This window comes from Platalea leucorodia (genome assembly GCF_965183815.1).
Source record: "Platalea leucorodia genome assembly, chromosome: 4".
NCBI classification, from domain to species: Eukaryota; Metazoa; Chordata; class Aves; order Pelecaniformes; family Threskiornithidae; genus Platalea; species Platalea leucorodia.
Genome location: NC_138826.1, coordinates 33,789,819 through 33,815,086, shown reverse-complemented (window position 1 = coordinate 33,815,086; position 25,268 = coordinate 33,789,819). Strand labels below are relative to the sequence as shown.

Genomic DNA, 25,268 nt, shown 5'->3' with positions numbered 1-25,268 from the left:
CAGCTCTACAGAAGAGTGATATTACTATTTTAAGGACATGCAGTAGAAGTAAAATCTGTACTAAGATGCTATAATGAGGAAAGTAGTTTTACCTAAGATGTAGACCCTTGGATCTTAAAATAATAAAAATGACTTTCGGCTTACCACTTGCCTGTTTTTATTCCCCAGAAATCATTATCTTCTATTCAAGTCAGGCACACAACAAATAAAATCTCACCAGATCTACAGTTCAGCAGAGAAAGAAGCACATTTGGTGTTCCTCTGGAAACCCTCATGCAGGATGCAGAGCAATGCGGAGTTCCTTTTCTTGTGACACAGATGGTGGAGTACCTAGAAGTATTTGGTAAGTTCATGTTTTCTCTGATTAGCCTCCAAAAACTGTTATTCTTTGTTTAAGCTGTACTTTTCAGCTGTAAGTGCCAAACAGTCTATTTTTACAATTGTTATGCCTTCTTAGAGGAGCTCTTGCTTTTTGAGATCCAGTTGTCATCACACACGTATGGTAATGCAATCATTGCTTACTGTTTCATATTTCTTCTTAAACAGGTCTGGAGCATGTTGGTATATTTCGAGTCAGTGGCTCAGCAAATAAAATCAAGGAATTGAAGCAGAAATACAATCAAGGGGAAAAAGTAGACCTTATTAATGATGGAGATGTTGATTCTGTGGCCAGTCTCCTGAAACTCTTTCTGAAAGAACTGCCAGTGGCTGTTTTTCCAGACAACATCTGTTCTGGCTTGCTAAAAACTTTCCAAGGTACAGAACAGGCACATATCAAGCTTCTGTCCTTTCTCTCACAGTGGCAGATAATGTGTTCATTGCATCTTCCTATAAGCAAGAATTTAAGTTTCCTTAACCCAAGACTGATGTTTAATTGCTTTTGATGTACCAGTCTTCCATGAACTTGTCTATAGTCTTTTTTTTTTTTTTAATTTATTTTTTTTATTTCATTAATGCTTTTGGACTCCTCAGCATCCTGTGGCAAGGCATTCTGCAATCCAATCCTGTATTCTTTGAGAAAGTACCTCTTCTGCATGCTTTCTTTTTGAATTGGATACCTTACTCATTACTGAAATAACATTTTTATTTTTGATCTAATCACCGTGCTTGTGCCTTTATATAGCCACTGCCTCACTTCTCTCTTTTCCAAGCTGAAGCCTCTTTCTCTATTTAACCTTCCCTTGTACAGGAGCCTTTTTGTACACCCCCGTTCCTATTTAGTACTTTTTACTAGTTTTCTGATGGTCGTCTTGGACAGCAGTGTGTGGAGCAGCATGAAGTGTTCAAAATGCACAGCCAATTGAGTACCTACAGCAATACACTGTCTAGTTCCTTATTCATGTCTATAATGGCTGAGCTAATTTATTCAAGATGATTCTGCCCAGTGATTTTGAGTGATAACTAATTCAGGTGTTTGCATACAAATAAGTGGGTTTTGTGGGTTAGATTGCAGGTTACTTCTGCTCAAACTTCATCTGCTAAGTGCCAAGTTATGTATCTGGTTACCAAAAAAAAAAAAAAAAAGGCAAAAAAGAGAAAGGAGTAATTTTCATCAACAATGAAATGCTATGCTGAAACATCTACAGTTTTTTGCAAGCAGCTTGTTTTGACTACCCTGAACAGTCTTGCTGTTCTTTTTTTTTCTTATTTTTTTTCCCCTCTTTATCCCCTTTTCCATATCTCTCATTAATAGGTTGAACACCATGGGTCTTGGCCTTTATGAAATGTATTTTTTAGGGCTAAAATTGCTCTTTAGGGCATGATTTACTATTCACAATGTCAAAACTACACAGATGTGTCCTGGTGATCTATGGCAAATTTGAGCATCAGCTGCTAGTTACTGAGCAGTGCTGTCATCTCAGTTCTAATAACCAGGAGACTTTATCGTACTAATTCTGAACTGCTGATCAAATAGAGTTGTTTGTGAACCCATTTTCTGCCTTGTAACTCTTCTTTGAAGAATGAGAACTAAGAAAATGCCAAGTATCCCCAATTTAGATTTTTAAGCATCTCTTGTGTAACTACAGTTGCATATTTATAGAGCAAAAATGTTTTGAGACTGAGAGCTACCAATTAGTCAGGAAATGAAGATGTGGGGCTGAAAGGGTACAATTTCTTATTCCTCTTAATGAGAATCATACAGCCTGTGTAAAATCTCTGGGGAGAGTCAAGGCTAACAGTCTTGTATCATCTTTAAAGGCAGGTTTAAGGATTCAGGTACATGACTACTGCCTGCAATTCCATTAGAAAAGCAGCAAGTGCTAGGTGATTCTGATATAACAGGAAGAATAGCAGAAACAGTGTATATAAAACTCAATATCTGGAAAATCCATGGTACTTAAATATTAATATGTGAAAATTGTTGCCAAAATTTAGTGTAGAGATTCTTTGTTTAGGACATGTTTATTCTCTACTTTGCTCTAATATATTTTAAAGCCTTCCCTCTTTCTCAGATCTCTAGTAATGCCTATGATGAAATTGTGTTATTATTAGGAATATCTCTATAATAACTTTTTTTTTTCCCCCAGAGCACAAAATCCACACAACAGAATGCATAGAAAACCTGAGGCAGTTTCTCAGCTGCCTGCCCAAAGCCCATCAAAACCTTCTTCAGTTCCTGTCTGCTTTCCTGTTAAAGGTAGCAACATACAGTGCAGTGAATTTCATGACTCTGGAAAACCTAAGCATTGTGTTTGGACCTGCTCTTTTCAGGTGAGTACTCTCTATTTAGCTACCTTAAATAGTTCTACTAGATCACACTTTACAATGAGGCTTTCTGTCATAACTCTATGTCCAATAGTAAGTGCAGCATTTTGAAAGTTAAATGTTTATATAGTATATTATGGGCAGATGTGACAGATTCTGAGCTGGCTGACCACTGTCATCTTGTTAGGCACTGACTGTACAGGGCCAGCCTCAAGTAAGAAACCATCTGAAGAGAAGAGGCATGAGGAATGGCGAGCTGTTTAATGAGAACTACTCCTCTTTCCTTAGCCAAGCTAAGTGCTGGCTGTGGGGGTACTCAGTTGTTAGCCTTGATTCTGAAAAGCTAAGGCTGACTTTGACCTTCTAATAGCATTTGATACCAGAGAAAGGAATCTCCTCTATCAGGAAAGAGAAGTAACTCATTCTGCCCTTGCCACTAAAATGCAGGTTGACATCCAAGCAGAGGCCAGCTGAGCTTGCAAGCAGTAAGTGCTTGGCTGAAGCTAGAGAAAGTATGTTTGGGATGATGGTGAGTGGATGCATAACTGGATGCTAAAAAAGAAAGGTTGGAGGGCATATGTCATGCAAGTCAAGGTGGTGAGAAGGAACAGCCTAGAGTGATTTCATAATGGAGGATTTTCCAGGGAAGCTGGAATGATTTAGTTCTTTATCCTATCCTCCATGTTGACAGTAGAGGATGTTAAAATGTTTATACTTGTCTTACAATTTGTAAACATTTGTTTTAGTGGATCATAGCCATTCCAGCTTAATGTGAACTATAAGCCAATGCCACTTTGCAAAATGTATATGTTAACAATTAGCATTTTCTATGCAGTAAAAAAAGCCTTGTTATTTTTCACTTTTTTTGTATGGCAAGCCAAGTTAGTTATTAAAAACATATATTCAGCAAAATCGGTACCAAGCATATTGGAAATTGATGAGAGGCTTTGTTTTGGGGAACTGTGCTCTTAAAGCTTGCTGCTGTTTCCATAGGTCTCTATGTTTGTGTCTGCTTACCTCCTCTGTGGGCTTATCACCAGATGTACCAGCTTATAACTTTTACAGGTGATACAAGTAAAAGGACCCTTACTTCAGCAAAAGTACAGCTAGAGAAAAGAATCTAACAACATGTAGTGTGGTAGGAGTTATGCCATTCACTCCTGTGAGAATAGGCTTCACCGTGGAAGATATTCAGTGATGAAACAAAGCAGTTCTACAACCAAACCTCAAGTGTAGGCAGCTGAGGTTTACTTCCCAGTGTCTGGATTAGTTGTGTGGTGATACTTATAATGTAAACAGGTAAAAGGCTGATGCCAAAAGCCCTTCACCAAAAATCTATCCCTTGACCCTGACAGTAACTCAACAAGGACTGCACGGACTGTCACTCTTGCCATCAGGCCCCCCTTCACTATCACGTGGGGCTTCTGTGCGTGCATACACACGCAAGAATATTTTATTCCTACATCCCTGTTCCCAAATTTGCTGAATGTGTGCCCACTGATTTCTGTATCTACACATAAGAATCCAGTAGGCTCCCTTATTGATTGATGAGCTGTTTCAGTTTTTAAGCATCCCACTGTTTTGGGAGATGGTCCAGACACTTCTGAGCATAGCCCTCTGTCTGATTTTTAAAGTACACTTAGGGCTAAACTAAATGCTTTTGGCAATGACCTGTCTGAGAAGCCTTGAAAATGATCAGCATCAGGTTTCCCTGCCAGAGTGACTTGTCAAGACAACACAGCTACCATAAATAGAAGTATATCTGCCCTATGAACATTAACTCTAGCTTTTTACAGTCATTCTGATCTCACCAGCTCTGGGAGAGAAACAGTAAGTCTGGAGCTCATTTTTTGTAAAGTGTATAACTAGTGCTGTCCTTGGAGAGTTACCTCCTAGGATTATAAAAAAAATCACCTTTTTGGCAGCTGGGCAGAGAGGAGAGCCTTGCAATGGGCATTTTCTCTTTGTGAGATTGCTGTACCACTTCCTGCTGAGTGACCTGAGGCCTCAAATGATTCAGAATAAACCATTTGTTTTGTCATGTACAGCAGCAAAATTCAACGTAGTCTAATGTGGCAAAACATATCTGCTGACACAGGGAATAAAGTCATAAATATCCTTTATGTCTTTCAGAGCAAGAATTACTGCAATTAGCCGCCACATTATGAAACATTTGGCAGCCAGAGTGTAGATTCACTGGAAATTGAGACATGTTGGGTAGTACTTGCTATAGTTGTTACGTCGGAAGGTGAAGGTTATGGAAAAAAACAACTGTAGATCTAATCTGCAGAAATGCATACCCCATGCAACTGTTGGAAATAACCTTCTGGATGTAATGTCAGCTCCATTTATGGCACTAATTCATAGCAGGTGTTAAAACTGTTCTGCATGTATTCTGGCAGTCTGCATTTTTGTGCAATTACTTCTTCCTTCTTTGGCATTTAAACAAGTAAACTAGGTTGTTTATAAGCCTTTTTACTTTACATTTTCGATCTATTTATATTCAAGTGTAAATTCTGTCTATGATTATCACCTGTCTCAATCTGTTGACACTTTTATTTGTGGAGACCTGTCATGCTTATAGTTTCACTGAAGTGACTGACTTGGAATATTCCGTAGTTGGAACACGAAACACATATGGGCCTTGGAGACAAAAAATTAGAATATAAAATGTGCTGCTCATTATACCTTGCAAGCATAAACTCTGTATACTTCACAATTAGTAATTATGGTAATTGCAACATAACAAATATAAGCCTTAGCACAGGTATTGTATTGAATATTTAGTTACAGGGTTACAGAAAACTCCTATTATCGTGAATTTTAAATGCTAGGAAACTAATATCAATGTTTGTGTGAAAACTGAATGTTAAATAAGCTGTCTCTTCTCTATTTTTAATCTGTTGCAGGCCCTTCAATGCTGCTTATACTGAATATTTAACTAAAATCATCTTCATATTCAGGGTCTAGAGCACAAGTCTTATGAGCAGCTGAAGGAACCGGGGTTGTTTAGGCTGGAGGAAAGGAGGCTGAGGGGATACCTTATTGCTCTCTACAACTACCTGAAAGGAGGTTGTAGCGAGGTGGGGGTCGGGCTCTTCTCCCAAGCGATAGGATGAGAGGAAACAGCCTCAAGTTGCACCAGGGCAGGTTTAGATTGGATATTAGGAAAAACTTCTTCACTGAAAGGGTAGTCAGGCACTGGAACAGACTGACCAGGGAAGTGGTCCCCATCCCTGGAGGTATTTAAACAACGGGTAGACGTGGTGCTTAGGGACATGGTTTGGCAGTGGACTTGGCAGTGCTAGGTTACAGTTGGACTTGATGATCTTAAGGTCTTTTCCAACCTGAACAATTCTATGATTCTATTCTATATTGGAAGAATTCTGTTATATTATTAGTATATATGCTTCCTGTCCCTGTTCAGGGTGGTGGGACCCAAAGTGGGAATAAGAAAAGAAGGTATGTTTCAGAAAAAGCATAACTGAGTAAAATGTTTTAGTTTTACCTTAGTCTCCTTTGCAAACCAGCTCCTTCTGATTTCTTCTACTGGCCTTCCTTCCTCATGCTTTTTTGTCCGTGAGACTGAGTTAAGCTATCTTCACTGCTGTTAAGTTGCTCCACCAGCACCTTTCACATTGGTTTTCTTTTAGATTTTTGACACTGGCATCTGTTTCTTGTCTTTTGAGACTTCAGTCTTAACATCTGCATGACGCAGCTTTCATGTCTTTGCCTCCTTGTAGGTAAGGGAAGCAAAAACATAACTCGTAGGTCAAGTATCAGGCTGGCTACTCCCTAGACTCTCTTTGCTAAGCTCCACTCTTCTATCAGCTTCTACTGTTGATTTCTTTCTGCTCATCCTCTGAACTATTTGTTTCTGTTGCCATTCATCCTTCTTCTTGTGAGCTGTTTCATGTCCTGCTAATCTCTGTAAAGGCCGAGAAGAACGTGTTGCTTCACTTTTATCAGAGATTCAGCTGATGTTACTTAAATTTCTGTGAGTACTTTGTTATGCCTCATCTTGGTAAAGAGATTTCTGCTACTAACCTCAGTAAGTAATTATTGCATGAGTGCACAAGGATGATTGCCAACCAGCCTTTTGCTTCTACTCACTTTGACTCATTCTTTCTGTAAATTTGCAGCAAGCCTCTGCCAGCAGGGAACCTTGGCAGATCTCCTGAACAAAGCCAAGGCAAGGGACCGTATGGATTTTCTAGCTTGCACTTTATGGCAAAGCAACTTTGAAAGGTTTAGACTCAAGGAAACCAGTAGCTGATTCCTGATGATCAAGTTTTAATTGTTTCTTATTTGTAGTGAGTGTTCTCCTGTGTTTGATTTGCACTACAACTGATTACAGACCTTTTATGGTGAAGTGCAGAATATACTTCAGTAGCTGTGCTCTTCCCAGGAACATGTTCCTGGATTTAGCAGTGTGTGAACATGGTTCCCCTATTGTCAGCCTGATAATATAGTTTCTGCTAGCAGCAGAAGTATCTGAAGAGGCAGGAAATGATTATTTTACAAAATTAATTGAAAGTCATTGTGGAAGGTGGCTGCAGAGAAAACTAAAAATGTATTTTTTGTATTTGGAATACATATCTGTTGCCACCTGTGAATATCTGCAGATGAGCAGACATTGATATTTGGAGCCAGCTGTAGGGTCACATCCCAGAGTATAGCTTAGATTTGTTTTATGATGAAATGAGAACTGGGCACCTAAAACTTGGGCTGCTAGTAAAGGAAAGTGGGACCCAATAAGTAGGGCAAGAGCTGTTTATCTTCTTGAACGACTTGTGGAGTGCTCCTTGCTGGTAAGGAGTTAACAGCTGGTAGAGATGGATTTGGGAACATATGTCTAAATTAAAGAAAGAAGCTGAAAAAGAAGGCAAGGGACTAAAAAGATTGCTTGTATGGCCTGTGAATTGAGGGTGTTAATGTCTGGGTAAGCGATGAATAATCTCTTAGGATTGTTGCATGCAGGAAAGACTGTTGCTCTGTCAACCAGGTTTTATATGCAGGCTTGCTTTTTGTGGAGAAACTGAGTTGTCCTGAGAAGAATAGGAATCCAAGAAGGAGAAATGTTAGCCAACCCTAAAGAAAAAAATGACGACACCGTAGTTTATCCTGTAAATCTGTCTATGTTGTACCTGGCTATAACTCTGCTTAAACCATCTTCTTTCAAAAGGAGCCCAAACTCAAGTTCTTACAGAAACAACAGTAAATTTACAAAAGAAGAACATGAATGAAAGCAATTGGACTGGGACCAGTGTGTATATTTGTACTTTAAAATCACAAATGAATAATGAATGTACTGATTTTGCAAAGAGAAGACTGATGTATGTATGTCTCCACATTAGTCTCCAGAATTTATTAATTTCTTGTTTAAATATTAATATTGTGGTGGGTGGAACTGAGTTCGTGCAGCATGGCTGGAGAAGCTGGATTAAGGCAACAGCATTTATGTAAATGTCCTCCAAGCTTCCAAATAGTTCACGGCTGGAATACACAGTTCCTTCAGGGAATGAGATTAGAATCTTGTATAAAGAATCCCTTGACCTCAATTAAATGATTCCAATTTAGTCTACTTGTGTGAATAGTACAAGTTCAACTACTATTTATTTAAAAAAAAAAAAAAAAAAAAAAAAAAGAGAGAGAGGGAGCAAGAAAGAAAGACAAAAAACCAACCAAAACCCAACCTGTTAATGGGGGCATCCAGAAGTTCCACTGCATGGTGTGCCTGATATCAGTTAACTTATAAATTATTACACTGAAATAGTTTCTTACCTATGGTTTTTTTCCAGGTAGTTCTGGTAACAAGACATTCTAGCCATCAAAGTTCACCTTCATAAACTAAGCTAGTACAAAACAACTGTCTTCTAGCCCCAACGCCAGTGAGTGATGGCAGATTTCTGGGGCTTTTTTTTTGTCCTCCTCATCCTTGATTTTATGAACTTCATGTCTGAGTTACTGTCAGGTTCTAGCTATTTTGCTGTGCTGCTTCAAAGTCTCATTGTGTTGTGAACCATTGCAGCAAACTGGGGCTCCATCACTGTGAGGCTCCCAGTGTTGTGAACCCACCAAATCAAGTCGGTCTCTGTCCCAGGAATTGCTTGTTGGAAACGCGGCTGGAACTCCATTTTATCCAGTCACCCAACTGGCAGCTTTGCTGAATTATCTTGGGTACTGGGGGGGCTCCCCGTGTGACTCATCGTTAGCCCCCGATCTGAGAGCTCCTAAATGTAACCCATCTCCTCTTCCCTTAGGATCCCTGTCAGTCCCTTGGCTTGTGAAGAGCAAAGGCTTTACAATGCCCTCCTGCTGTATTTGCTTCAACATCATGAGATGCTTTTTGTTGACCTGAACCCTTGCTCCTCACAGAGACAAGCAGATGGCCTTCAGGTAAGAAAGTTACATTAATTGATTCACCAAGTAATCAAAAGTGCTTCATTAGGTTGGAACCTACAAATGGAAATATATTTGCTTATACATAGTGTAATTAATGACTATAGCTTGTTGGTGGCAATGTAAATATTCATCATATGCCTAAGTTAGAGGGGAAACATGAGTGTTTAAAATTCTGATTTTGAAAAAAATGCAAGTGCAATAGTAAAAGGTCAAGAATAAAATCCCAAGTTGTTTCACTTTAAATATCTTAATGCTGAGCTTTGTTAGATCAAAGGCACTGGATTTTTCCTTGAGTGAAGAACTTTTTATTTTGTGTGTGTGTTTGGCTATATATTGGCGATGCAAGAAAGCAAAACCAGTGGAGTGAAACCCCTCTCACCTTTTCAGAACTCACTGTGTATGTTTCAGCTTCTCCTTGGGCATATCCTTTTCTAAACATTGCTAGTACTTTGATTCATTTTTTTGCCTTTTTTGTCAAAACCCTCCTGGTGAAAGAAACATGATAGACGAATGCTGGTTTAGGGAGAGGGTCAATATAAGTCTTGTTTTCAGTTTGTGATATGATGTATCATTGCTGCTTAACTTGAAATTGATTTTTAGAAAAAGACGTGAAGGAAATGTTGTAGCAAAACCTGCAGTTTAATACTGCACCATGCAGTTACCACACATCCTTGAGGTTCATGACTAGATTGATAGCAGTGTGCCAGATCAGGTGAAGGATTATGAAAGAAATTGGCATTGCATGTAATTGTAGATCATGCTGCTCATGTTTGTGACTCCTTAATTTCCTGGCTTCTTTCTCCAAGTATGTCTGTTATGGAAAACCAACAGACTTCTAATACAAAGTCAAATTGAGTATTTAGAGCATATTGTATATCCCAAACTGAATATTGAGACTGTAATTCTGCTTGGAAGCTCTCTTTTAAAATAAATCCTGTACAGCCATATGTACAGAGAACAGAATACACTGATACAAGGATGTATCTGAAATATTCCTGCTATCATGGCCCCAAATCTAAACCTAGGATTGTTTCACATAAAGACAGTCTTGGAGCCCACACTTCCAGCTCTCCTTACTCTCTGAAGATCATAGAATCATAGAATGCTTTGGGCTGGAAGGGACCTTTAAAGGTCATCTAGTCCATCCCCCCTGCAATTGGCAGGGATATCTACAACTACATCAGGTTGCTCAGAGCCCCATCCAGCCTGGCCTTGAATGTTTCCAAGGACGGGCCATCTACGACCTCTCTGGGCAACTCGCTCCAGTGTTTCACTACCCTTATTGTAAAACATTTCTTCCTTATGTCTAGTCTGAATCTACCCTCTTTTAGTTTAAAACCATTACCCCTTGTCCTACCACTACTGGCCCTGTTAAAAAGTCTGTCCTCATCTTTCTTGTAGGCCCCCTTTAAGCATTGAAAGGCTGCAATAAGGCCTCCCCACAGCCTTCTCTTCTCCAGGCTGAACAACCCCAGCTCTTTCAGCCTTGTCTCATGTCAGCACCATCTTTGAGAATTCCTGCAACCTGTACTCAAATGAGCATGCAAGATCAAAATATTAGCTATCCTATTATATCTGCTTCTGCTTGCAAAACTAGAAGAAGCGTCAGCAGCTAAAGGAAATTGGAAAGGTATTAGAGAAGCCAGGAAACCTGGTTTTCTATTGCAGTGCTTTTGTTTTAGAAGCAACTTCACTCCCTGTAATTCTGCAAAATGTCACAGTCTGTCTGGGATTGTGGTGATGTGGGAAAGAATTCTGCTGAAAAGATCCTTTCAAGTTCTTTAATAAAACCTCAGACAAGGCATAGCCATGAGGCACTCTCCTTCTCTGAGGTAAGCTTATGAAAGAAATCCCATTTGTGGGTGAGAAGGGAATTCAGTATTCTGTGGTTGATCTTGTTTTTGTAATTTCTGGCAGGAAACCCAGCACATTGGATAGGTACCCTTCATCTTTCATAATATAACAATTGCTCAAAGTCCACTAAACTGGAAACATCAAAGTTAGGTTTACAAACTAAACACATTAAAAGTGCGTGTTCTAGTTCCAGCAAAGCAAGCAAAAAGTGAAATGGCAAACCTGGCTCGGATCCCTTGTTGCTTCCTGGAAATGAAACTTGCTTTCATTGGCTGTTTCTCATCAAATAACTTAAAGCAGTTACACAGATACTTTCATTTGGACTACTTAATTCTTTTGATTTTTTGTTGTTGTTGTGCCTTCCCCCCCCCCAACATTATATGTTACCCTAATTAATTGAGCTTTAACAAATTAAAGCCATACTAATCTGGCAGGCATGCCATACAGCTGATATAGGCTTAACCTTCAGTTGTGTTGCTTGTAGGCTGAGATGGGCAAGATTGATCGTTCCTGAGCAGAGCTCTTAGTATCTCGAAGTGCCAGGAGTTATCCCACTTACTCTATGTCTGCAGCCTGATTCAGACTGACAGACTGGGAGAATAATTTGCAAGTTTTTGAAAGGCACCAGTCTAATAGTTCAGAACTATTACCCTGGGCTGGATAGTAGGCTATTCACAGCCACCTATTCCATCTAAAGATAATGGTTTAAAAGATATTTTCAAGCTACTATGTACTTTAGCTTGTCCTTTTTCCTGGCCATTGTAAGTTGTACTTTTTTTTTTTTTTTCCTTAAAATAGAGTTGGAATACTGTAAAATCCTGCCATTTTTTATTTTTATTTTTTTATTTTTAATTTTTTCCCTCCTGAGAGTCCATTAGCATTTAAAGCTGTCCTATAACCTTCTGTCCTAGTTCACAAACTGCACTGGTACTGAACTGATTTTCCTGTTTGGCTTAAATCATTCTTTAAAAAGAGTTTAGACATTTTGGTGTTTGTTTTGACCTGAGGCCTCTCTAGATAACTGTGTTTAACCTGAGGTGTATCACTAGCTGTGTTGGAGGTGTACAAGATTAGCTTAACTTCTATAGCATAATTAAATTACGAACCAAACCTTCCTAATAGCAATTTGTCATGCTGTTTGCCCTTATCATTTCTGAATCTTACATTTTAGATAAAAGTAGACTATGGAATTTTTTTTGCATTGAGTCCAAGAGTGTTTTTTCTGTATGTCCTTTTTGTACAGCAGTCATAGATACATCCTTCCTAAATTATGCACGCTACCTTTGTCTTGCAGACAAACAGAAGCATGACTTTGTGGGTGCGTACAAGCCACTGCATGTATCTCCATCAAAGCATGGGATTAATTAGAAGAAAAGCATACACTCTGAGGAAATGAGTGTCATTTCTTGTTTTCTTTTCTTCCTTTGTCCTTTTATGCATGCTTCACTATATATCAGTAAGGCTGCAGGGACTGCCTATTGATTGGATCCCATGTAGCTACTCCCTACAATCGTGGAATCCCATTATACAGGGATTGCAGAGTTCCAGGGGAGGTGGGGAAGTGGAGCTGGACAGACCTGCAGCTGCAGGTTGACCACAGACACCTCAGAGTGAATTTCTGTAACTGAATTGTGGTTTGGAGTTGGTCGGAACAGTGCAACTGAATATTTCATGGAGACTTTATCTACTCAAATTATGGTTTTGTTGGGAAGGCTTTTGTGGTCTGGAGAGTTTTGTCAATCTCAGGTTTTTAGCCTCTTTGAGGAGATGGATGTTTTGGCACTAACCCTGTTTTGTGAAGAAAAATGTGGTGCCTCACTCTCATCTGAAGTTGCCATAAAAAAGAATCGTGATCTCCCAAATGGACTGCCCTCAATTTGGAAGACAGTAATAATTTAACTGACGTTTTCCTTTGCTAAACCCATGACAATGCTTGTGGAATTAGTTGAAACCATTCAGAACAAACAAACAAACAGACATTGTCTCATGATCTAGTAAACTGAAATTTCCAGGTTAGACTAAATTGTCTTGTCAAAATAATTTTTCCTGGGGAGGGGAACATAGTTCCAATTCCTATTTGTGGATCTTAACAATTTTTCCTAAGTTTAAACTGGTACAGGTCTTGATTATTTTCTTTCCTTTAAGTTCTTTGCTTAGCAATGATAACTTTTAGTTGGGTTTAGATATAAACATAGCAAATCCTGTGTGTACCATGTGAACTGCCGGGAGATTTATCAATGTTTCTGTAGGGATTGCTGTTACATTATAGAAAGACTTCTTCATATTATATCCTATTCCACAGAAAAAGTATTTTTCCTCACCCTTGTAAATTTAGCAAAAGCATGGACTCATTAAACATTAAGTTTTAATTTTGTATTTGAGTACTGCCCAAACCAGAAGACTGGATAAAAAATGCAATACAGTGAGGATCAAAGTAGTACCTGGATCTCCACAAAAATTGTGGCCAATAAATTGTAAGGAGGTTTTTTTTTTTTTTTTTTCTTCTTCTGGATAACAGTGCAGAATATTTTACTGACTGTAGGCATAAGGATTTGATAAAAACCACTGTAACCTAGACAAGTGTGACTTAAAACAACACAAAGGATGTGGCTGGATTACTCATTACTCCTTCTAGGTCTTCAGTGCCAGAGCCTTTCTGCCTATCAGTGGAGGGAATAGGGCATGGAGAGAGTGAGGTGCTGTGCCTGTGATGTGCCTGTGATCTGCAGCAGACTGTCCTTTGTACCCAAGATCTGTAACTTGGAAACAACAAGCATGCCCGGTCTCCATCTTTAGCAAACAGCAGGGTGTGGAGGGAACGTCACTGATTTAATGTTTGCTCCGGCGTTGCTGGGGATTTCTCTTGACTTGCTGTACAAGTGCTCTGGGACACTGCTGTCCCACTTCAACCCCTTTCTATGACTTAGTGGATTGTGCTGCTATCCATTTTTCTCTCTTCCTTCTCCCCCCAACATGTTGCTTTTTATAATTTAATTTTTTGGCTGGGGAAGGCTGCACTGGGAGAGAACATTGGCAGGAGAAGGTGTGCTGTGTGTGACATGTAGCACACCATCGGCTGTGCTTTACCGTAACAAGCAGCTTGAGCACAGAAGAGGGAAGCTGGTCAAACTGAAATCCTGTGATTCTTTAATGCAATCAATGTCACAAGAACAGAGCTCAGGCAATCACACTAGCTGATTACCTTGATCACTGTCTGTTATTCAATAATGCTATAAAGTGTGTGACATGGGAAGGTCTTTCTAAAACTGGTCACTGATAGAAGCCTTTCCTGGCTCGGGAAAAAATGTTTTGAAGGCAGTATGCTGTACAGAAACTAACTAAATGGAGACTTGTCTTTGTTACTTCCCAGTCTGTGAATGCCCGTTTTCAGTTTTGCTGTGAACAGAGCATCTCAAAAGCCTCCACCATAGTCAGGCTCACAGAACTTAGGTTGATTGCAGATTAAGGAGTTTTATCTGCCGTTTGTGAAGGAGAGTAAAGACCTGATGTGTTCAGAGCAGCAGCTTTGCTTACTAAGATCAGCTACACTACAAGGAAGAGGATTAGAATTAATCAGCTAGTAGTACACATTAGGATATCACAGATTTCTGCTTTCTGAGGATCTGTGTGGTCTTCCTCTGATGTTTTTAAAGATTACTACACACCTAAACCTAAGACTTGCGGCTCTGAGATTTTTAGACGTCTCAAGGTTGCAATAGAGGATGACGCTGGCAGCGTTTTCTTCCACTTGGTGTCAGCATTGTTCTCTCTCACTCCAGAGCTGTTATTTGCTTTGAACATAACACTTTAATATGTTCTGAGTACCTATCTTAAAATTAGGTATTACATTTCTATTTTTGTAACGTATCAGAACATCAGCCTGTTCCTTCCTCAGATAATTACTGATATCAGAGAGGCATGAAGGAAGGGTATGAATTCACCTCCAAAGCATTATGAAATGCAAACCTTTTTTATTTTATGCTCATGTCACCTTCCTTACTTCAGCAGGACTACCAATAAAATCTCTTACCACTTTTGTATTCATTTCCTTTGGTGTACACGGGCAATTTGATTTGTTTGCTGATGATCGGGGCTTTTTGAAAAAACAACATCAGAAGTGAAGTCTTTGATAGGAAAATCATCCGTTGGGAAATCAAAAGTATTTTTACTGAAAGGCTTGTGATATGTAAGCATCAAAACATTTCGGCCTTTTTACTTGTCATTGGCTGTAATATTAGGGGGGGAAAAAAACCATTATTTTAAACCCTTAGTGGCTTTTCGTTTCATGCAAGGTTAGGGGTGGGAGTGGGGTTATTTGGGGTTTTGCTGTAGAGCAGAGTCTGCAGTATTTAATTTCTTTGCTTCAAGTAAAAAAGGAAATGCATGTTCATGAGTCAGCATTTCTGCTAAATAGTTTCCAGAACTATGAAACTAAATACTGGGTACCTTTTTATTTTGCTGTGAAAAGGGAAAGGGATGAAATATGCCTGTAATAAAAATACAAATGCAATTGAGCCAAAAACATGAGAAACAAAAGGAAATGTATGGCGAAGTTGCATGCTGCACCTGTTCCCCAGGGTTCATGGTTAGAAAAGTTTAGTTCAAGTTGTCCTGATTTACTGATACATCTTTTTTTTTTTTTTTTTTTTTTTCTCTTCAAAAAAGAACAGGGGGGAAAAAAAAAAGAGAGACTTGTGGAAAAATTGGGGAGGAATAAGTGGAAAAAGCCTGTAAGAGTATTATGGAAAAACCATGACACTTCAGAAAGTTTTAATAAGAGCAAATAAACACAACACCTCCGTATGTGCTTTTTTTCCAAATGCATTTCTAGTCAGTTCAAAGACCGTTTTTAATTTAAACAAACAGTACTGCAGTTTGGCTTTGCACGCATGGGTTGCCTTGTGTGGCTGGAAATTTAGATGGATGCTTGAAGCTGAGGTTCTGTCAACAACCTTAATTCTGACCTTTGAATTTTCACTGACCATCTGCTTTAATTAGATGTTGCCCTATTTCCAAAGGACTGCAGATGCGCATACAAGGATTCTGGCTAGTAAAGAAATAATAGTGTGGGTCTTAGGCTATTCTGCCAAGTGGTGACATAGTCAGCTGTGCCTGGAGATGATCATGTTAAAGGGTGCTCATCAGGACTGAATTTTTCTGTAAGCTGTTAGGAGGACAAGGAAATACTTGAGGAGCTCCTGCTGTTTGATCCGGCATTTCTTCCAGTATGTGACTGGAGGTTTGCCTGAGAGTTGCTGGTGTCACTGGGCTGCATGCCAGAGCAGCCGTAGGAGCTCAGCTTTCAATTACTTTGGGAAACTCATCATGCCAGCATCCATGCATGGGGAGCTGGGCAGAGGGGGGAGCCGTTTGCCAAATCCACAGGTTAAAGCTAACCTCCCTTCCATCTTGCTCATGGGGTGGCTGAAAGATGCAGAGGTTTTCCAAGCAGAGGGCTGCTGGGATCTCTGCCTGATGTAGGCAGGAGAGGGGCCTGGGTGCTGGGTCAGGGAAAGACTGATCCCTGTGTAAACCCTGCAGGCAGGGAAATTGTAAAGCTACACAAGATAAGTATGTGGGTGTAAGTAGAGAAGGACAGGAGATGACAGGGAGTTCTTTATAGATCCTAAACTCTGTAGCTTTAGGATTTTTGTGTGTTTTATTTATATTCTTTTTCCCCAACGCAAAACATTAAGCTGAATTGGAAGAAAAAAAAAGTATTACTTCAAAAGAAAAGAAAAAAAAAAAAAAGAAAAGAAAAGAAAGAAACTTTTTGGTCTACCAGAGTGTCCACATGATGGCTTTAGTATTTTCATAGAGTTGTGATGGAGATCAAGTGAAGAAATTATGATTTAGAACTCTCTATCTGATACTGTTTTAGTTCTTTACTTTCTAGTTTTATTTTCAAACTCTCTGGAAATTACATGGATAGCTTTGAGCTTCATAATCTTTTTCATTGGTCCATAAAAGAGGACCATGAAGCAATAATAAACAGTGCGTTGAATTTGGATATATGCAGCACACTAATTCAAAACCATACAGTACTTCTAAAAATCTGTTTGTCTTTTGCATATTTTCGCTAGGAAAGTATAGCAAGCAATTTACTGCTTAATTTCAAGGAATGATGGATGAATGGAATATTTCCTTGATTAAATATCTGATCTGCTACTTTACTTTTCTTCTAACTCTTGCTTTCATGTCCTTAATGTTTAGTCTACAACCAAATTCCTAGCTATTTTGCTAAGCATTTATATTCCATAATGCTTTCCATGCTTAACCAAAATGAGGTTGGGGTGGCGGGTGGGAGAAGAGGAAGATAAGCTCTGTTCAAAATTAATATTAAATGGGCTGTAGAACAGTACAGAAAAGCTGTATCTGTTTAATTACCCTTTGCAACCACTAAGCATGGTTCATGTAAGAAGCTTAAGCAACTTGTGAAAACTGCTGTTGACAGACCAGCAAGCTGCAGTAGTCTAGATAATCAATGAGCTGTGCATGCCTTTCTTGTCACCTGCCCTTAGTAATTTGTGTGTCAGGAAGAAAATAGTTGTCTCTTCTTGCAAATCGTAGAACAAAGATGCTTCTAGCAACTTTCTGGTTGCAGGCAAACTTGTCAACTAAAACAAAATCTCCCTCCGGATCTGCCTGGAGCATGAGTTAGTTATTAGCAGCAGCAAACATTGTTGGCTTCTTTTCCAGTGTTCCTTATCCCCTGTATTCACATGGTGACAAAGTCATTGTGTTTCCTGACCAGAGAGACCATAAGTAGATGAAATCTAAATCTAGATCCATGTAAATGTCATTCCTTATAGAGTCTATTTGTTTCTAATGTCTACAGCAGATCCAGATCCATGTAACACTCATTCTGCTTGTTGAAGTCTGTCTGTTTCTAAAGTCTATATCAAAACAGGGAGGAGATGAATTCATTTCTATGCTTAAAAGTCACAGATATGCTGTTTCTGAAAAGTGTGCTTAGGGATCTCCTAAACCACAATTTAATATAAAACAAACAAACAACTGTTCAAAGCTTTGTTCTGATTTCTGTTTTTAAACCCTTTGCTGATACCTGAGATACATATTTCTAAATGTGGTCACTGCATTTTCCTTCAGTGAAGCCTACTTTATTTCTTTAAAGGAGAGAAGTTCATATCGAGTCAAAATCAAAGAAAAAAATATAAAAACCTGTATGTGCAGAAGAGGAGGACAGCATTTTTTATATTCTTATTAAGCGGTCTCTCCTGAGAAACTTGGCACTGCCACAGCCATTCTAGAACAGGAAAAGAAACTCTTCAAAGTGGGATATGGTAACTTCAATTAAAGGACAGGTCAGTGCCTAAGAATACTGAGGGGAATGATGGATCTCTTCAACTTCTTCCCACTTAATAGATTCTACAGTATGTAATGTTCCCTTCTTTGAAATTTTTATATAGCATGGGATTTCTTTTTTTAATCGAAATTAACTTCAGAGTTGAAGGGCTGCTGCAGTCTCTGTATGGTCTTCAATTGTGGCTTTTCAATTAGTTGAAAGTGAGAAAAAAATTAGTAGTGGAAAATAGAAGAATAAATTAATTCTTTGGTATCAACTTACAAATCACTTCAGTGAAGAAGTTGAGAGGGATGTCCTCATCTCACCCTGTTGAAGCTCTTCCAGAACAAAATATTAATTCTGGAAACTGCTACAAGGTCTTTAGGTATATCCTTTTCCCTTTTCCCTTTTTTTCCCTTTCCCCCCTCTCTACCAACTTTTTTTCCTTGAAAGTGAAAAGTGTTATATACTTCTTTGAAACTGTTGCTGTTAGAAAGTAGAACAAACACTTGGCATTAGAGAGATTCTTTATTTTTATTTCTTGTTCCTTGTTAAATTAAAACCAATAGGAGGAAATTTTCACTACTCTGACCCACTTCACACTTGTTAAACTGTTGGCTCTTTGTTTAATATGATGCTAAAGCAAGGAGAAGCCACCTATCTATAAATTAGGTATTGTCCTGATGGAGGTGGTGTAAATTGCTCCTCATAGGGAGGGATGGCAAGGTTTCTTCCCTACCTCAATGCATCTCAGCTTGGTTCTGCAGCTCTTGTTGCAGAGGTTTTTTTTTCCTAGGAAGGGAAAATGTTGGAGAAAATCCTAGTGTATTTCATGCTCTTCATTGGCTGTCAGTTGCTTTGGGTAGAGATTGAAGGCCTTACTCCAAATGTTAGAAGTCCTGAATGGATCAGTGCCCAGCTATGCCGCTAAAAAGGTTATTCCTGTATAACTTCTACTCTGATTTGTGTACCCAATGTGGTGGAGCTCCCTGGGTAAAGCCACTTTTGACTCTGGAATGATCTTGTGGAGAAGAGAGTATTCTTCCTGAACCAGAGTACTTTCAAGGCATTTTACAAGATGAAATATTTTACTTATGGCAGAGAATGTAGTATGCTCATGACAAAAAAAAGTCAGCTTATTGTTTTCTTGTGCTCTGCACATACAACAGGCAACCTCCCACCATAGCAGAAGCAAAGAACATGTTCCATTGTGAATAATGTTATGCCAGTCTCATTACTCTAGGTGGTGCTTAGATATTACCATGGGCAGGTTGGAATATCTTCAGTGAAGTGGAACAAACATTTTGAGCTACATAACAGTGACTTCTTGAAATTTTCGTGGGGTATCTGCATTTTTTCCTCAAATAGGCAACAAGTCAACAAATTCCAACCAAAAAAGCTCACCATGCAAGTAAAACCACTTGAAGGTTTGAAGGCAAGGTTGGGTCAGTGCAAAAGGTTTGTGTTATCTGAGGCAGGTATTCCACGATAATCCTTGGAACACATCGTGAATTAACCATGCATTTTATAAATTCACCGATTAGTAGTGAAGTAGGGGTAGTGCTATTTTTCTTTCATTAGTCTGATGCTAAATGATACTGTGCAGGACAACCCAGTGCTGTGCAGAGATGCTAGTCCCTGCCCTACATTACTCGGCAGGCTGGATAGAGTAAATTAGTTTGGACTAGCTATTTAGCTAATGTAACTGCTTTCAGCACCTGTGGTGGCGTCACTACATGTTTATCTCCTGGATACATACGTGTTCCTGAATGTCTTATGTGTGTACCAATTGTTTTTAAATGATGAAGTAGAACAAGTCCAGAGCAACTGGCTGCACTAGGGATGTGGCCACAGAATCTCTTTCGTGTACTTTTTTTTATTTGTACACAAGGTGGACAGGAGTTCAAAAGGGTGACTGCAGTCTCAACTGAACCTTTGAATAAAAGCTCTTAAATGCCAGGAAAAATATTGGATGAGGTTTCTTCAATGTTGCCTTTCTTACTGAAGAGAGTATTTAAAAAAAAGGAAAGAAAAAAGGTCTATAGTGCTTACAAAAATTCTTCTTTATCTTGCCCTCACCATTTTGAAGACTTAAAACTTGATCTGAAGCGTAATCCGGAAAAATACGTCAAGAGAATTTGTTCATAAGTATACAGTGCGTTGACATCAGCGAATTCTTATTATGACTGTCATGTTCCCTGTCTTAAAGCCTCATTCTAATCTTCTGGCAGCATTCAAGTTCAGTGCTTTCCATTTTGATTGAATTAATTAGTGAAGTTTGGATGATTCCCCAATTCTGAAATTGTTAGAAATTTTTTAACAGGATGTTTTTAAAGGTTATTTTTGCCCTAGTTAATAACAAATAGGACATCTGACTGCATTTCTGTACTTTTTAAAATCAAAAATACATTGCCCATTTGGAAGCAGAGAAAATGGTAAATGAGAGCTATATTTACGTACTTATCTTGCCTTTAAGTTAATCTCCTGTTACTAGTCTTGAGCCTTTCAGGTTGCTATAGAAACTGCCACAGCCTCCAACTGTGCTTCCTCCAAGACTTAATTGCATTCTGAGTTTCATACACTTTCTATTAACCACAGCACTGGCAGACACAAGCACATTGCAGAATGAGTTGAATTAATGGTTCAATATGAGGTATGCATTTTTTAATATTATGTTTCCATATCCCTTTTCAAATTTTCCTTTACCAACTGGTTAAACTCTTCTGTAACATGTAGTGATACCACAGGGATGGATTCTCTCTGTTTGCTGCTACTATATTTGATGTTTTCCAATCTTTGATGCCATCAGAGTAGCTGTAAGAGTCATTAGCCTTAGGGACTTTTTGTTTCCTTAGAGAAGTCAAATTATTCATGAACTACCTTAGCTCTTCTGAAGTTTTTCTGAGACTTCTCCTTCACCTCTGTGAAGGCAGACATGGAAATGCATACCTGCTATCTCAATAGCTCTGGTAAGCTTGTGCTGACTGAGTACTCTTTACCACATGATTTTTGCTTGATCAGTGTGGGCCAAAGATGGGCAGTTTTTCAGCCAGGCCTGTTTTTAGGTGGGAAATATCAATTCATCAAAGTAGAAACTGAGTATGGCTGTATGCAAGGTTTGATAAAGCTTTTCTGGGAAGTATTTATTATATCCTCGATGGAATTTCTCATCAAAACTGGACAGAGAACCTGTCTCATTTAACTAGTACAACCAAATCTTAGAGATTTGCCTTCCCACTCAATTCTCATCATGATGATGCTGTCAGTGCAAATACACTGTTCTTACCAATGCCGTTCTGCTTTCAGTGGGGATGAACATCGGGAACGAATGGTTAACGTCGCTTTCCTCTGTGTTCAATGGGTGTAAGTTCAAAACTTCATAATAAAACCAATCCCCACGGTTCTCTTCTTGTGCAAAAACAGGAGAGAAAATTGTATCACAACAGAAGGAAGAGAGCAAGCAGTGTCTGTGTTTCCATCTCCTGTTAACCCCTCTGTCTCAGCTCTGCTTTGCTTGTGCTTAGGGGATAAGAGATGGGGAATAGGACAGATGCACTCTGTGCACTGTTGCTCTCAGACCTGGGATATTTCCATACTTGTGTTAATGCTGGCCCAAAGATGTATTTCTATCCTCATTTGAAGCATTAGAGACACCCCGCAACTGGTGAATACACAAAGTTAGACTGATGCTGAGACACATGGCAAAGTGAGAATTTCACCAACATGTCACTGTAAAATGTTCATGCATGAACTTCTGAAGACAGCTTAAATATACCCATGACAACTTTTAAACTTTTCAAATATCCTTTAAAATCTGACCCTTTGTGCTAATGTTTTTCACATGGTTCACATTTTTTTTTCCTCTTTTGTCATTCTCTGTATGTGCTGCGTGGCTTGAATTATGGTTGATATTGATGGTCCCCTATAAAAATCTCTGTAATTAAGTCAAGTAAGCCAAGGTAGCTTCTCTGGCCTCAGCCTTGCTGCTAGTATCTCTCTATGAATTTGTGTGGAAATTTTTGTTTTTTTTTAGCTCTTTCAACAAAAAAGATCAATCGGGAAAGGAAGAAATTATGATAATATTGTCAGAATTAATCTGAAAGAGTGTAGATAGTTTCACAGCACTCATTTTCACTCTCTTTCTTTTTTTCCTCATATTCTTTTTCATTAGCTACGTATTTTACACTTCTTGCCACAGCGCAGCGCACTTCCTGTCTCAGAACTTAAATCTCTTCCACAACATCTCAGCTTTCCTTTTTAGCTGCTCTGTAAACTTGCATGTTAAAGAGAGCTGTATTTCCCCGCCAGCACTGGCTCAAGTTACATTTCCTGGATTGCCCTACAGAATGTCAACATATATTCTAAAAATCTGTGTGTGCTGGAGACCTTCCTCAAACATTCTAAAAACACTTACTTTGGGATGGGATTCATTTGGATTTTAATATAAAATAAGTATTGTTTGTTGGCTCCTTGTCATTCTTGAGAAGCCAGATAGTTGCCATGTCTCCAAGTTGTCTGTCTGCATGAGCTATTTTCCAGGCAGTGACAGCACTTCATTTACAGAAAGCGCTGCTTGCAGCGTCTCCATAGGCGTTCAGAACAAAGACCTTGCCTATCAACTGGACAGCCCAATGTGTGAGCATGTGGAGGGCTTGACACCAGTTACATACAGTTGCTAGCAATCTTAGTAAAGAGAAAAGACTCATTAAAAGTCTGAAAGTGCCGATAGCAGGTTGTTTTACTCTACTGTAGAATGTATTGCAAAAGCTTTTTTTCACAAGCCATAATTTCTTATGATTCCTGTATGTTACAGTATTTTTAGACTGTTCCTATAGTTGGTGATATGTTGATGGTAGGCTGTTGCTATATGTACGTGGCATCTTTAGAGTATAGGTGGCTGGATGTTTAGGGTATCTCTGGGGCCACATTAGCTCATACAGTTCTGGTTAGGGAATGCAGCACTTTGTTGCAGAGAGGATCTTACCATTATGCTTTGATTCTCATGCCTTGCCAAAACCTGTCTTCAGGTACCTATTGTTCATCCTTCCTTCCCTTCCCCATCCTGTGGGAGAAAAGTGACTCACAACCAGCTCTTGTACACTACCCAGACGTGGGCGAAATGTAGGGATGCTTCTGCTTTACAGCCTTTGTGCTCTCCCTCTTGTTTCTCGGACCAGATATAATGCTACTGTGGGATGTTTGTGATGGAAGCCTTGCTGTTTCTGGGAGCAGGGAAGACAAACCACACAAGCTGCTGGCAGAATTCAGGGAGAGAGATTTGAGCCAGGTCACTTAGTGGACAGCGGAAAGATTAAGCCTTGTAATTGACTTTAAGCTTTGATATCTTCTCCTTCCTTTGTTTCTCAGTATAAGCAAAGAAAAGGTGGAGGGAAACTTGACCATAAAGAGAGTTTTGGATAAGCAGGGGTACTGCTGAAATGGTTCATACATATCTCTGGCAAATATCCCCACTGAAATAAGGAGAAACACTGAAAATGGCGTGCACAGGTAGGGACAGGCCGTTCAGCAGATCTGCTCTTGAGTTCTGTATCACTTTTTTTTGTTTGGTGCACTAAGTACAGCTTTGCTATAGCACATACTGAGCAAGATGGAAGATAACACTGATCAAATGTAGGTGGAATGTAGGCTCTGTAGGTCTAAACCTTTAAAATTCTTGAAATACAGACCTAAGAATTACTTTTAATGTGATTTCTCTCTCTTCACCCTGTACTTGTGTCTCCCAAATCAATTCCCAGTGAAATTTCTGTTTTCTGTCTTAACCCTGCTCACCTCAGTGGCCACTTAGCAGAAGGGTTTCACCCATGTGTTAACTAAATTGGTCATTTTGTATGTCCTTGCATGGCATGCAACGGAAATCAGCATGGGCTCTATTAATATCTGTTCTTACATAAACAGAATCCATTTTATTCAGTTCTTCAGCTAATGAAGCACTGTGGGAACAAGACAGTCAGAAGCTTGAGAATTACTCTACAAGGAAGAATCTCAGTGTTTCTTGGCAAAAGCTACTTTATGCTCTAGGCTTGCTTGGTAAGAGCCAACAGTAACAAGGTCTTATTCTGGACAGGAGTTTAAATAAATAGACACTGAATGTTTCTGCCTCTCTTTGAAAGCTGACACACAGAAATCCCAAAGTTTATTTCAAAGAAGGCTTAATTTTTATGTAGTTACAGCCAGATACTTAATTTTGAGGACGGGGTCTAATGAAAGAAAAGAAGAGTTGGAGTCCCAAATGGGGACTTACAGAAAATTCTCTTTTCTTAATTTACTTCCAAATACGGACAGAATGGAAATATTTTTTCTCAATTCTTTGTCTGTCGATGTCTTTAAAATAAAAAGACAAAACCAAAAGGCATAAGGTGACTGAGGTGACTTACTCAGCAATAACTGGATTTCTAGCATCAGTTCCTATCAAATTTTTATAAAAGTAGCCATAGGAGCAGCTGAATTGTTTTATATGGTCATATATAGACTACCTTTTTGGGGGGTTGTTGGAGAAGGCTGTAATGGAGACATTAGATGGCATTAGATTTACAATGTCATAACTTTTACAACTCCATTTAAAATGTTTCTTGCACACTTCTATTGAATGAGTGTATTAAATGAGAACTTGTGGCTGGAAGGTCAGTATCTCCAATGCTGTGTCACGTGCAGGTGTGCCCATGCCCACGTGCATCCATCTATCTAGTACTTCCCTCATGTACACTGATGGAGGAAAGTGGGGAGCTCTCTTCCCCAACAGCTTCTTAGCTGGACTGAATACTGGTAGCTCTGTGAATGTGATATTAGCACCTTAGTTTCTTTCTGTTAAACTGAAACCAGCATATATGCCATTTGATGCTGTTGCTTTGTCTCAGGAGGTGCTACTTTAAAGGTCTCTTCAGTTTCTTAAGACTGCCTCTGGCTGAATATTGTTTCAGTATAAAGATAACATCATCAGAGATAAACATGAGGAAAAGATGAATGTTCCTGTTTATTC

At 39.1% G+C, this 25,268-nt stretch overlaps 1 protein-coding gene across 1 annotated transcript in view; it reads left to right on the top strand.

The window, feature by feature from the left end:
* Nucleotides 1-318: 318 nt before the first annotated feature.
* Nucleotides 319-25,268, top strand: part of FAM13C (family with sequence similarity 13 member C) — a gene marked incomplete at its 5' end in the record, with an annotated part of 131,814 nt that continues 106,864 nt past the window's right edge. Inside the window, 4 exons of the mRNA XM_082308390.1 lie at nucleotides 319-343; nucleotides 547-756; nucleotides 2,529-2,712; nucleotides 8,970-9,105. Of these exons, the coding sequence (XP_082164516.1) occupies nucleotides 319-343; nucleotides 547-756; nucleotides 2,529-2,712; nucleotides 8,970-9,105 (555 nt within the window). The remainder of the gene's footprint in view (nucleotides 344-546; nucleotides 757-2,528; nucleotides 2,713-8,969; nucleotides 9,106-25,268) is intronic.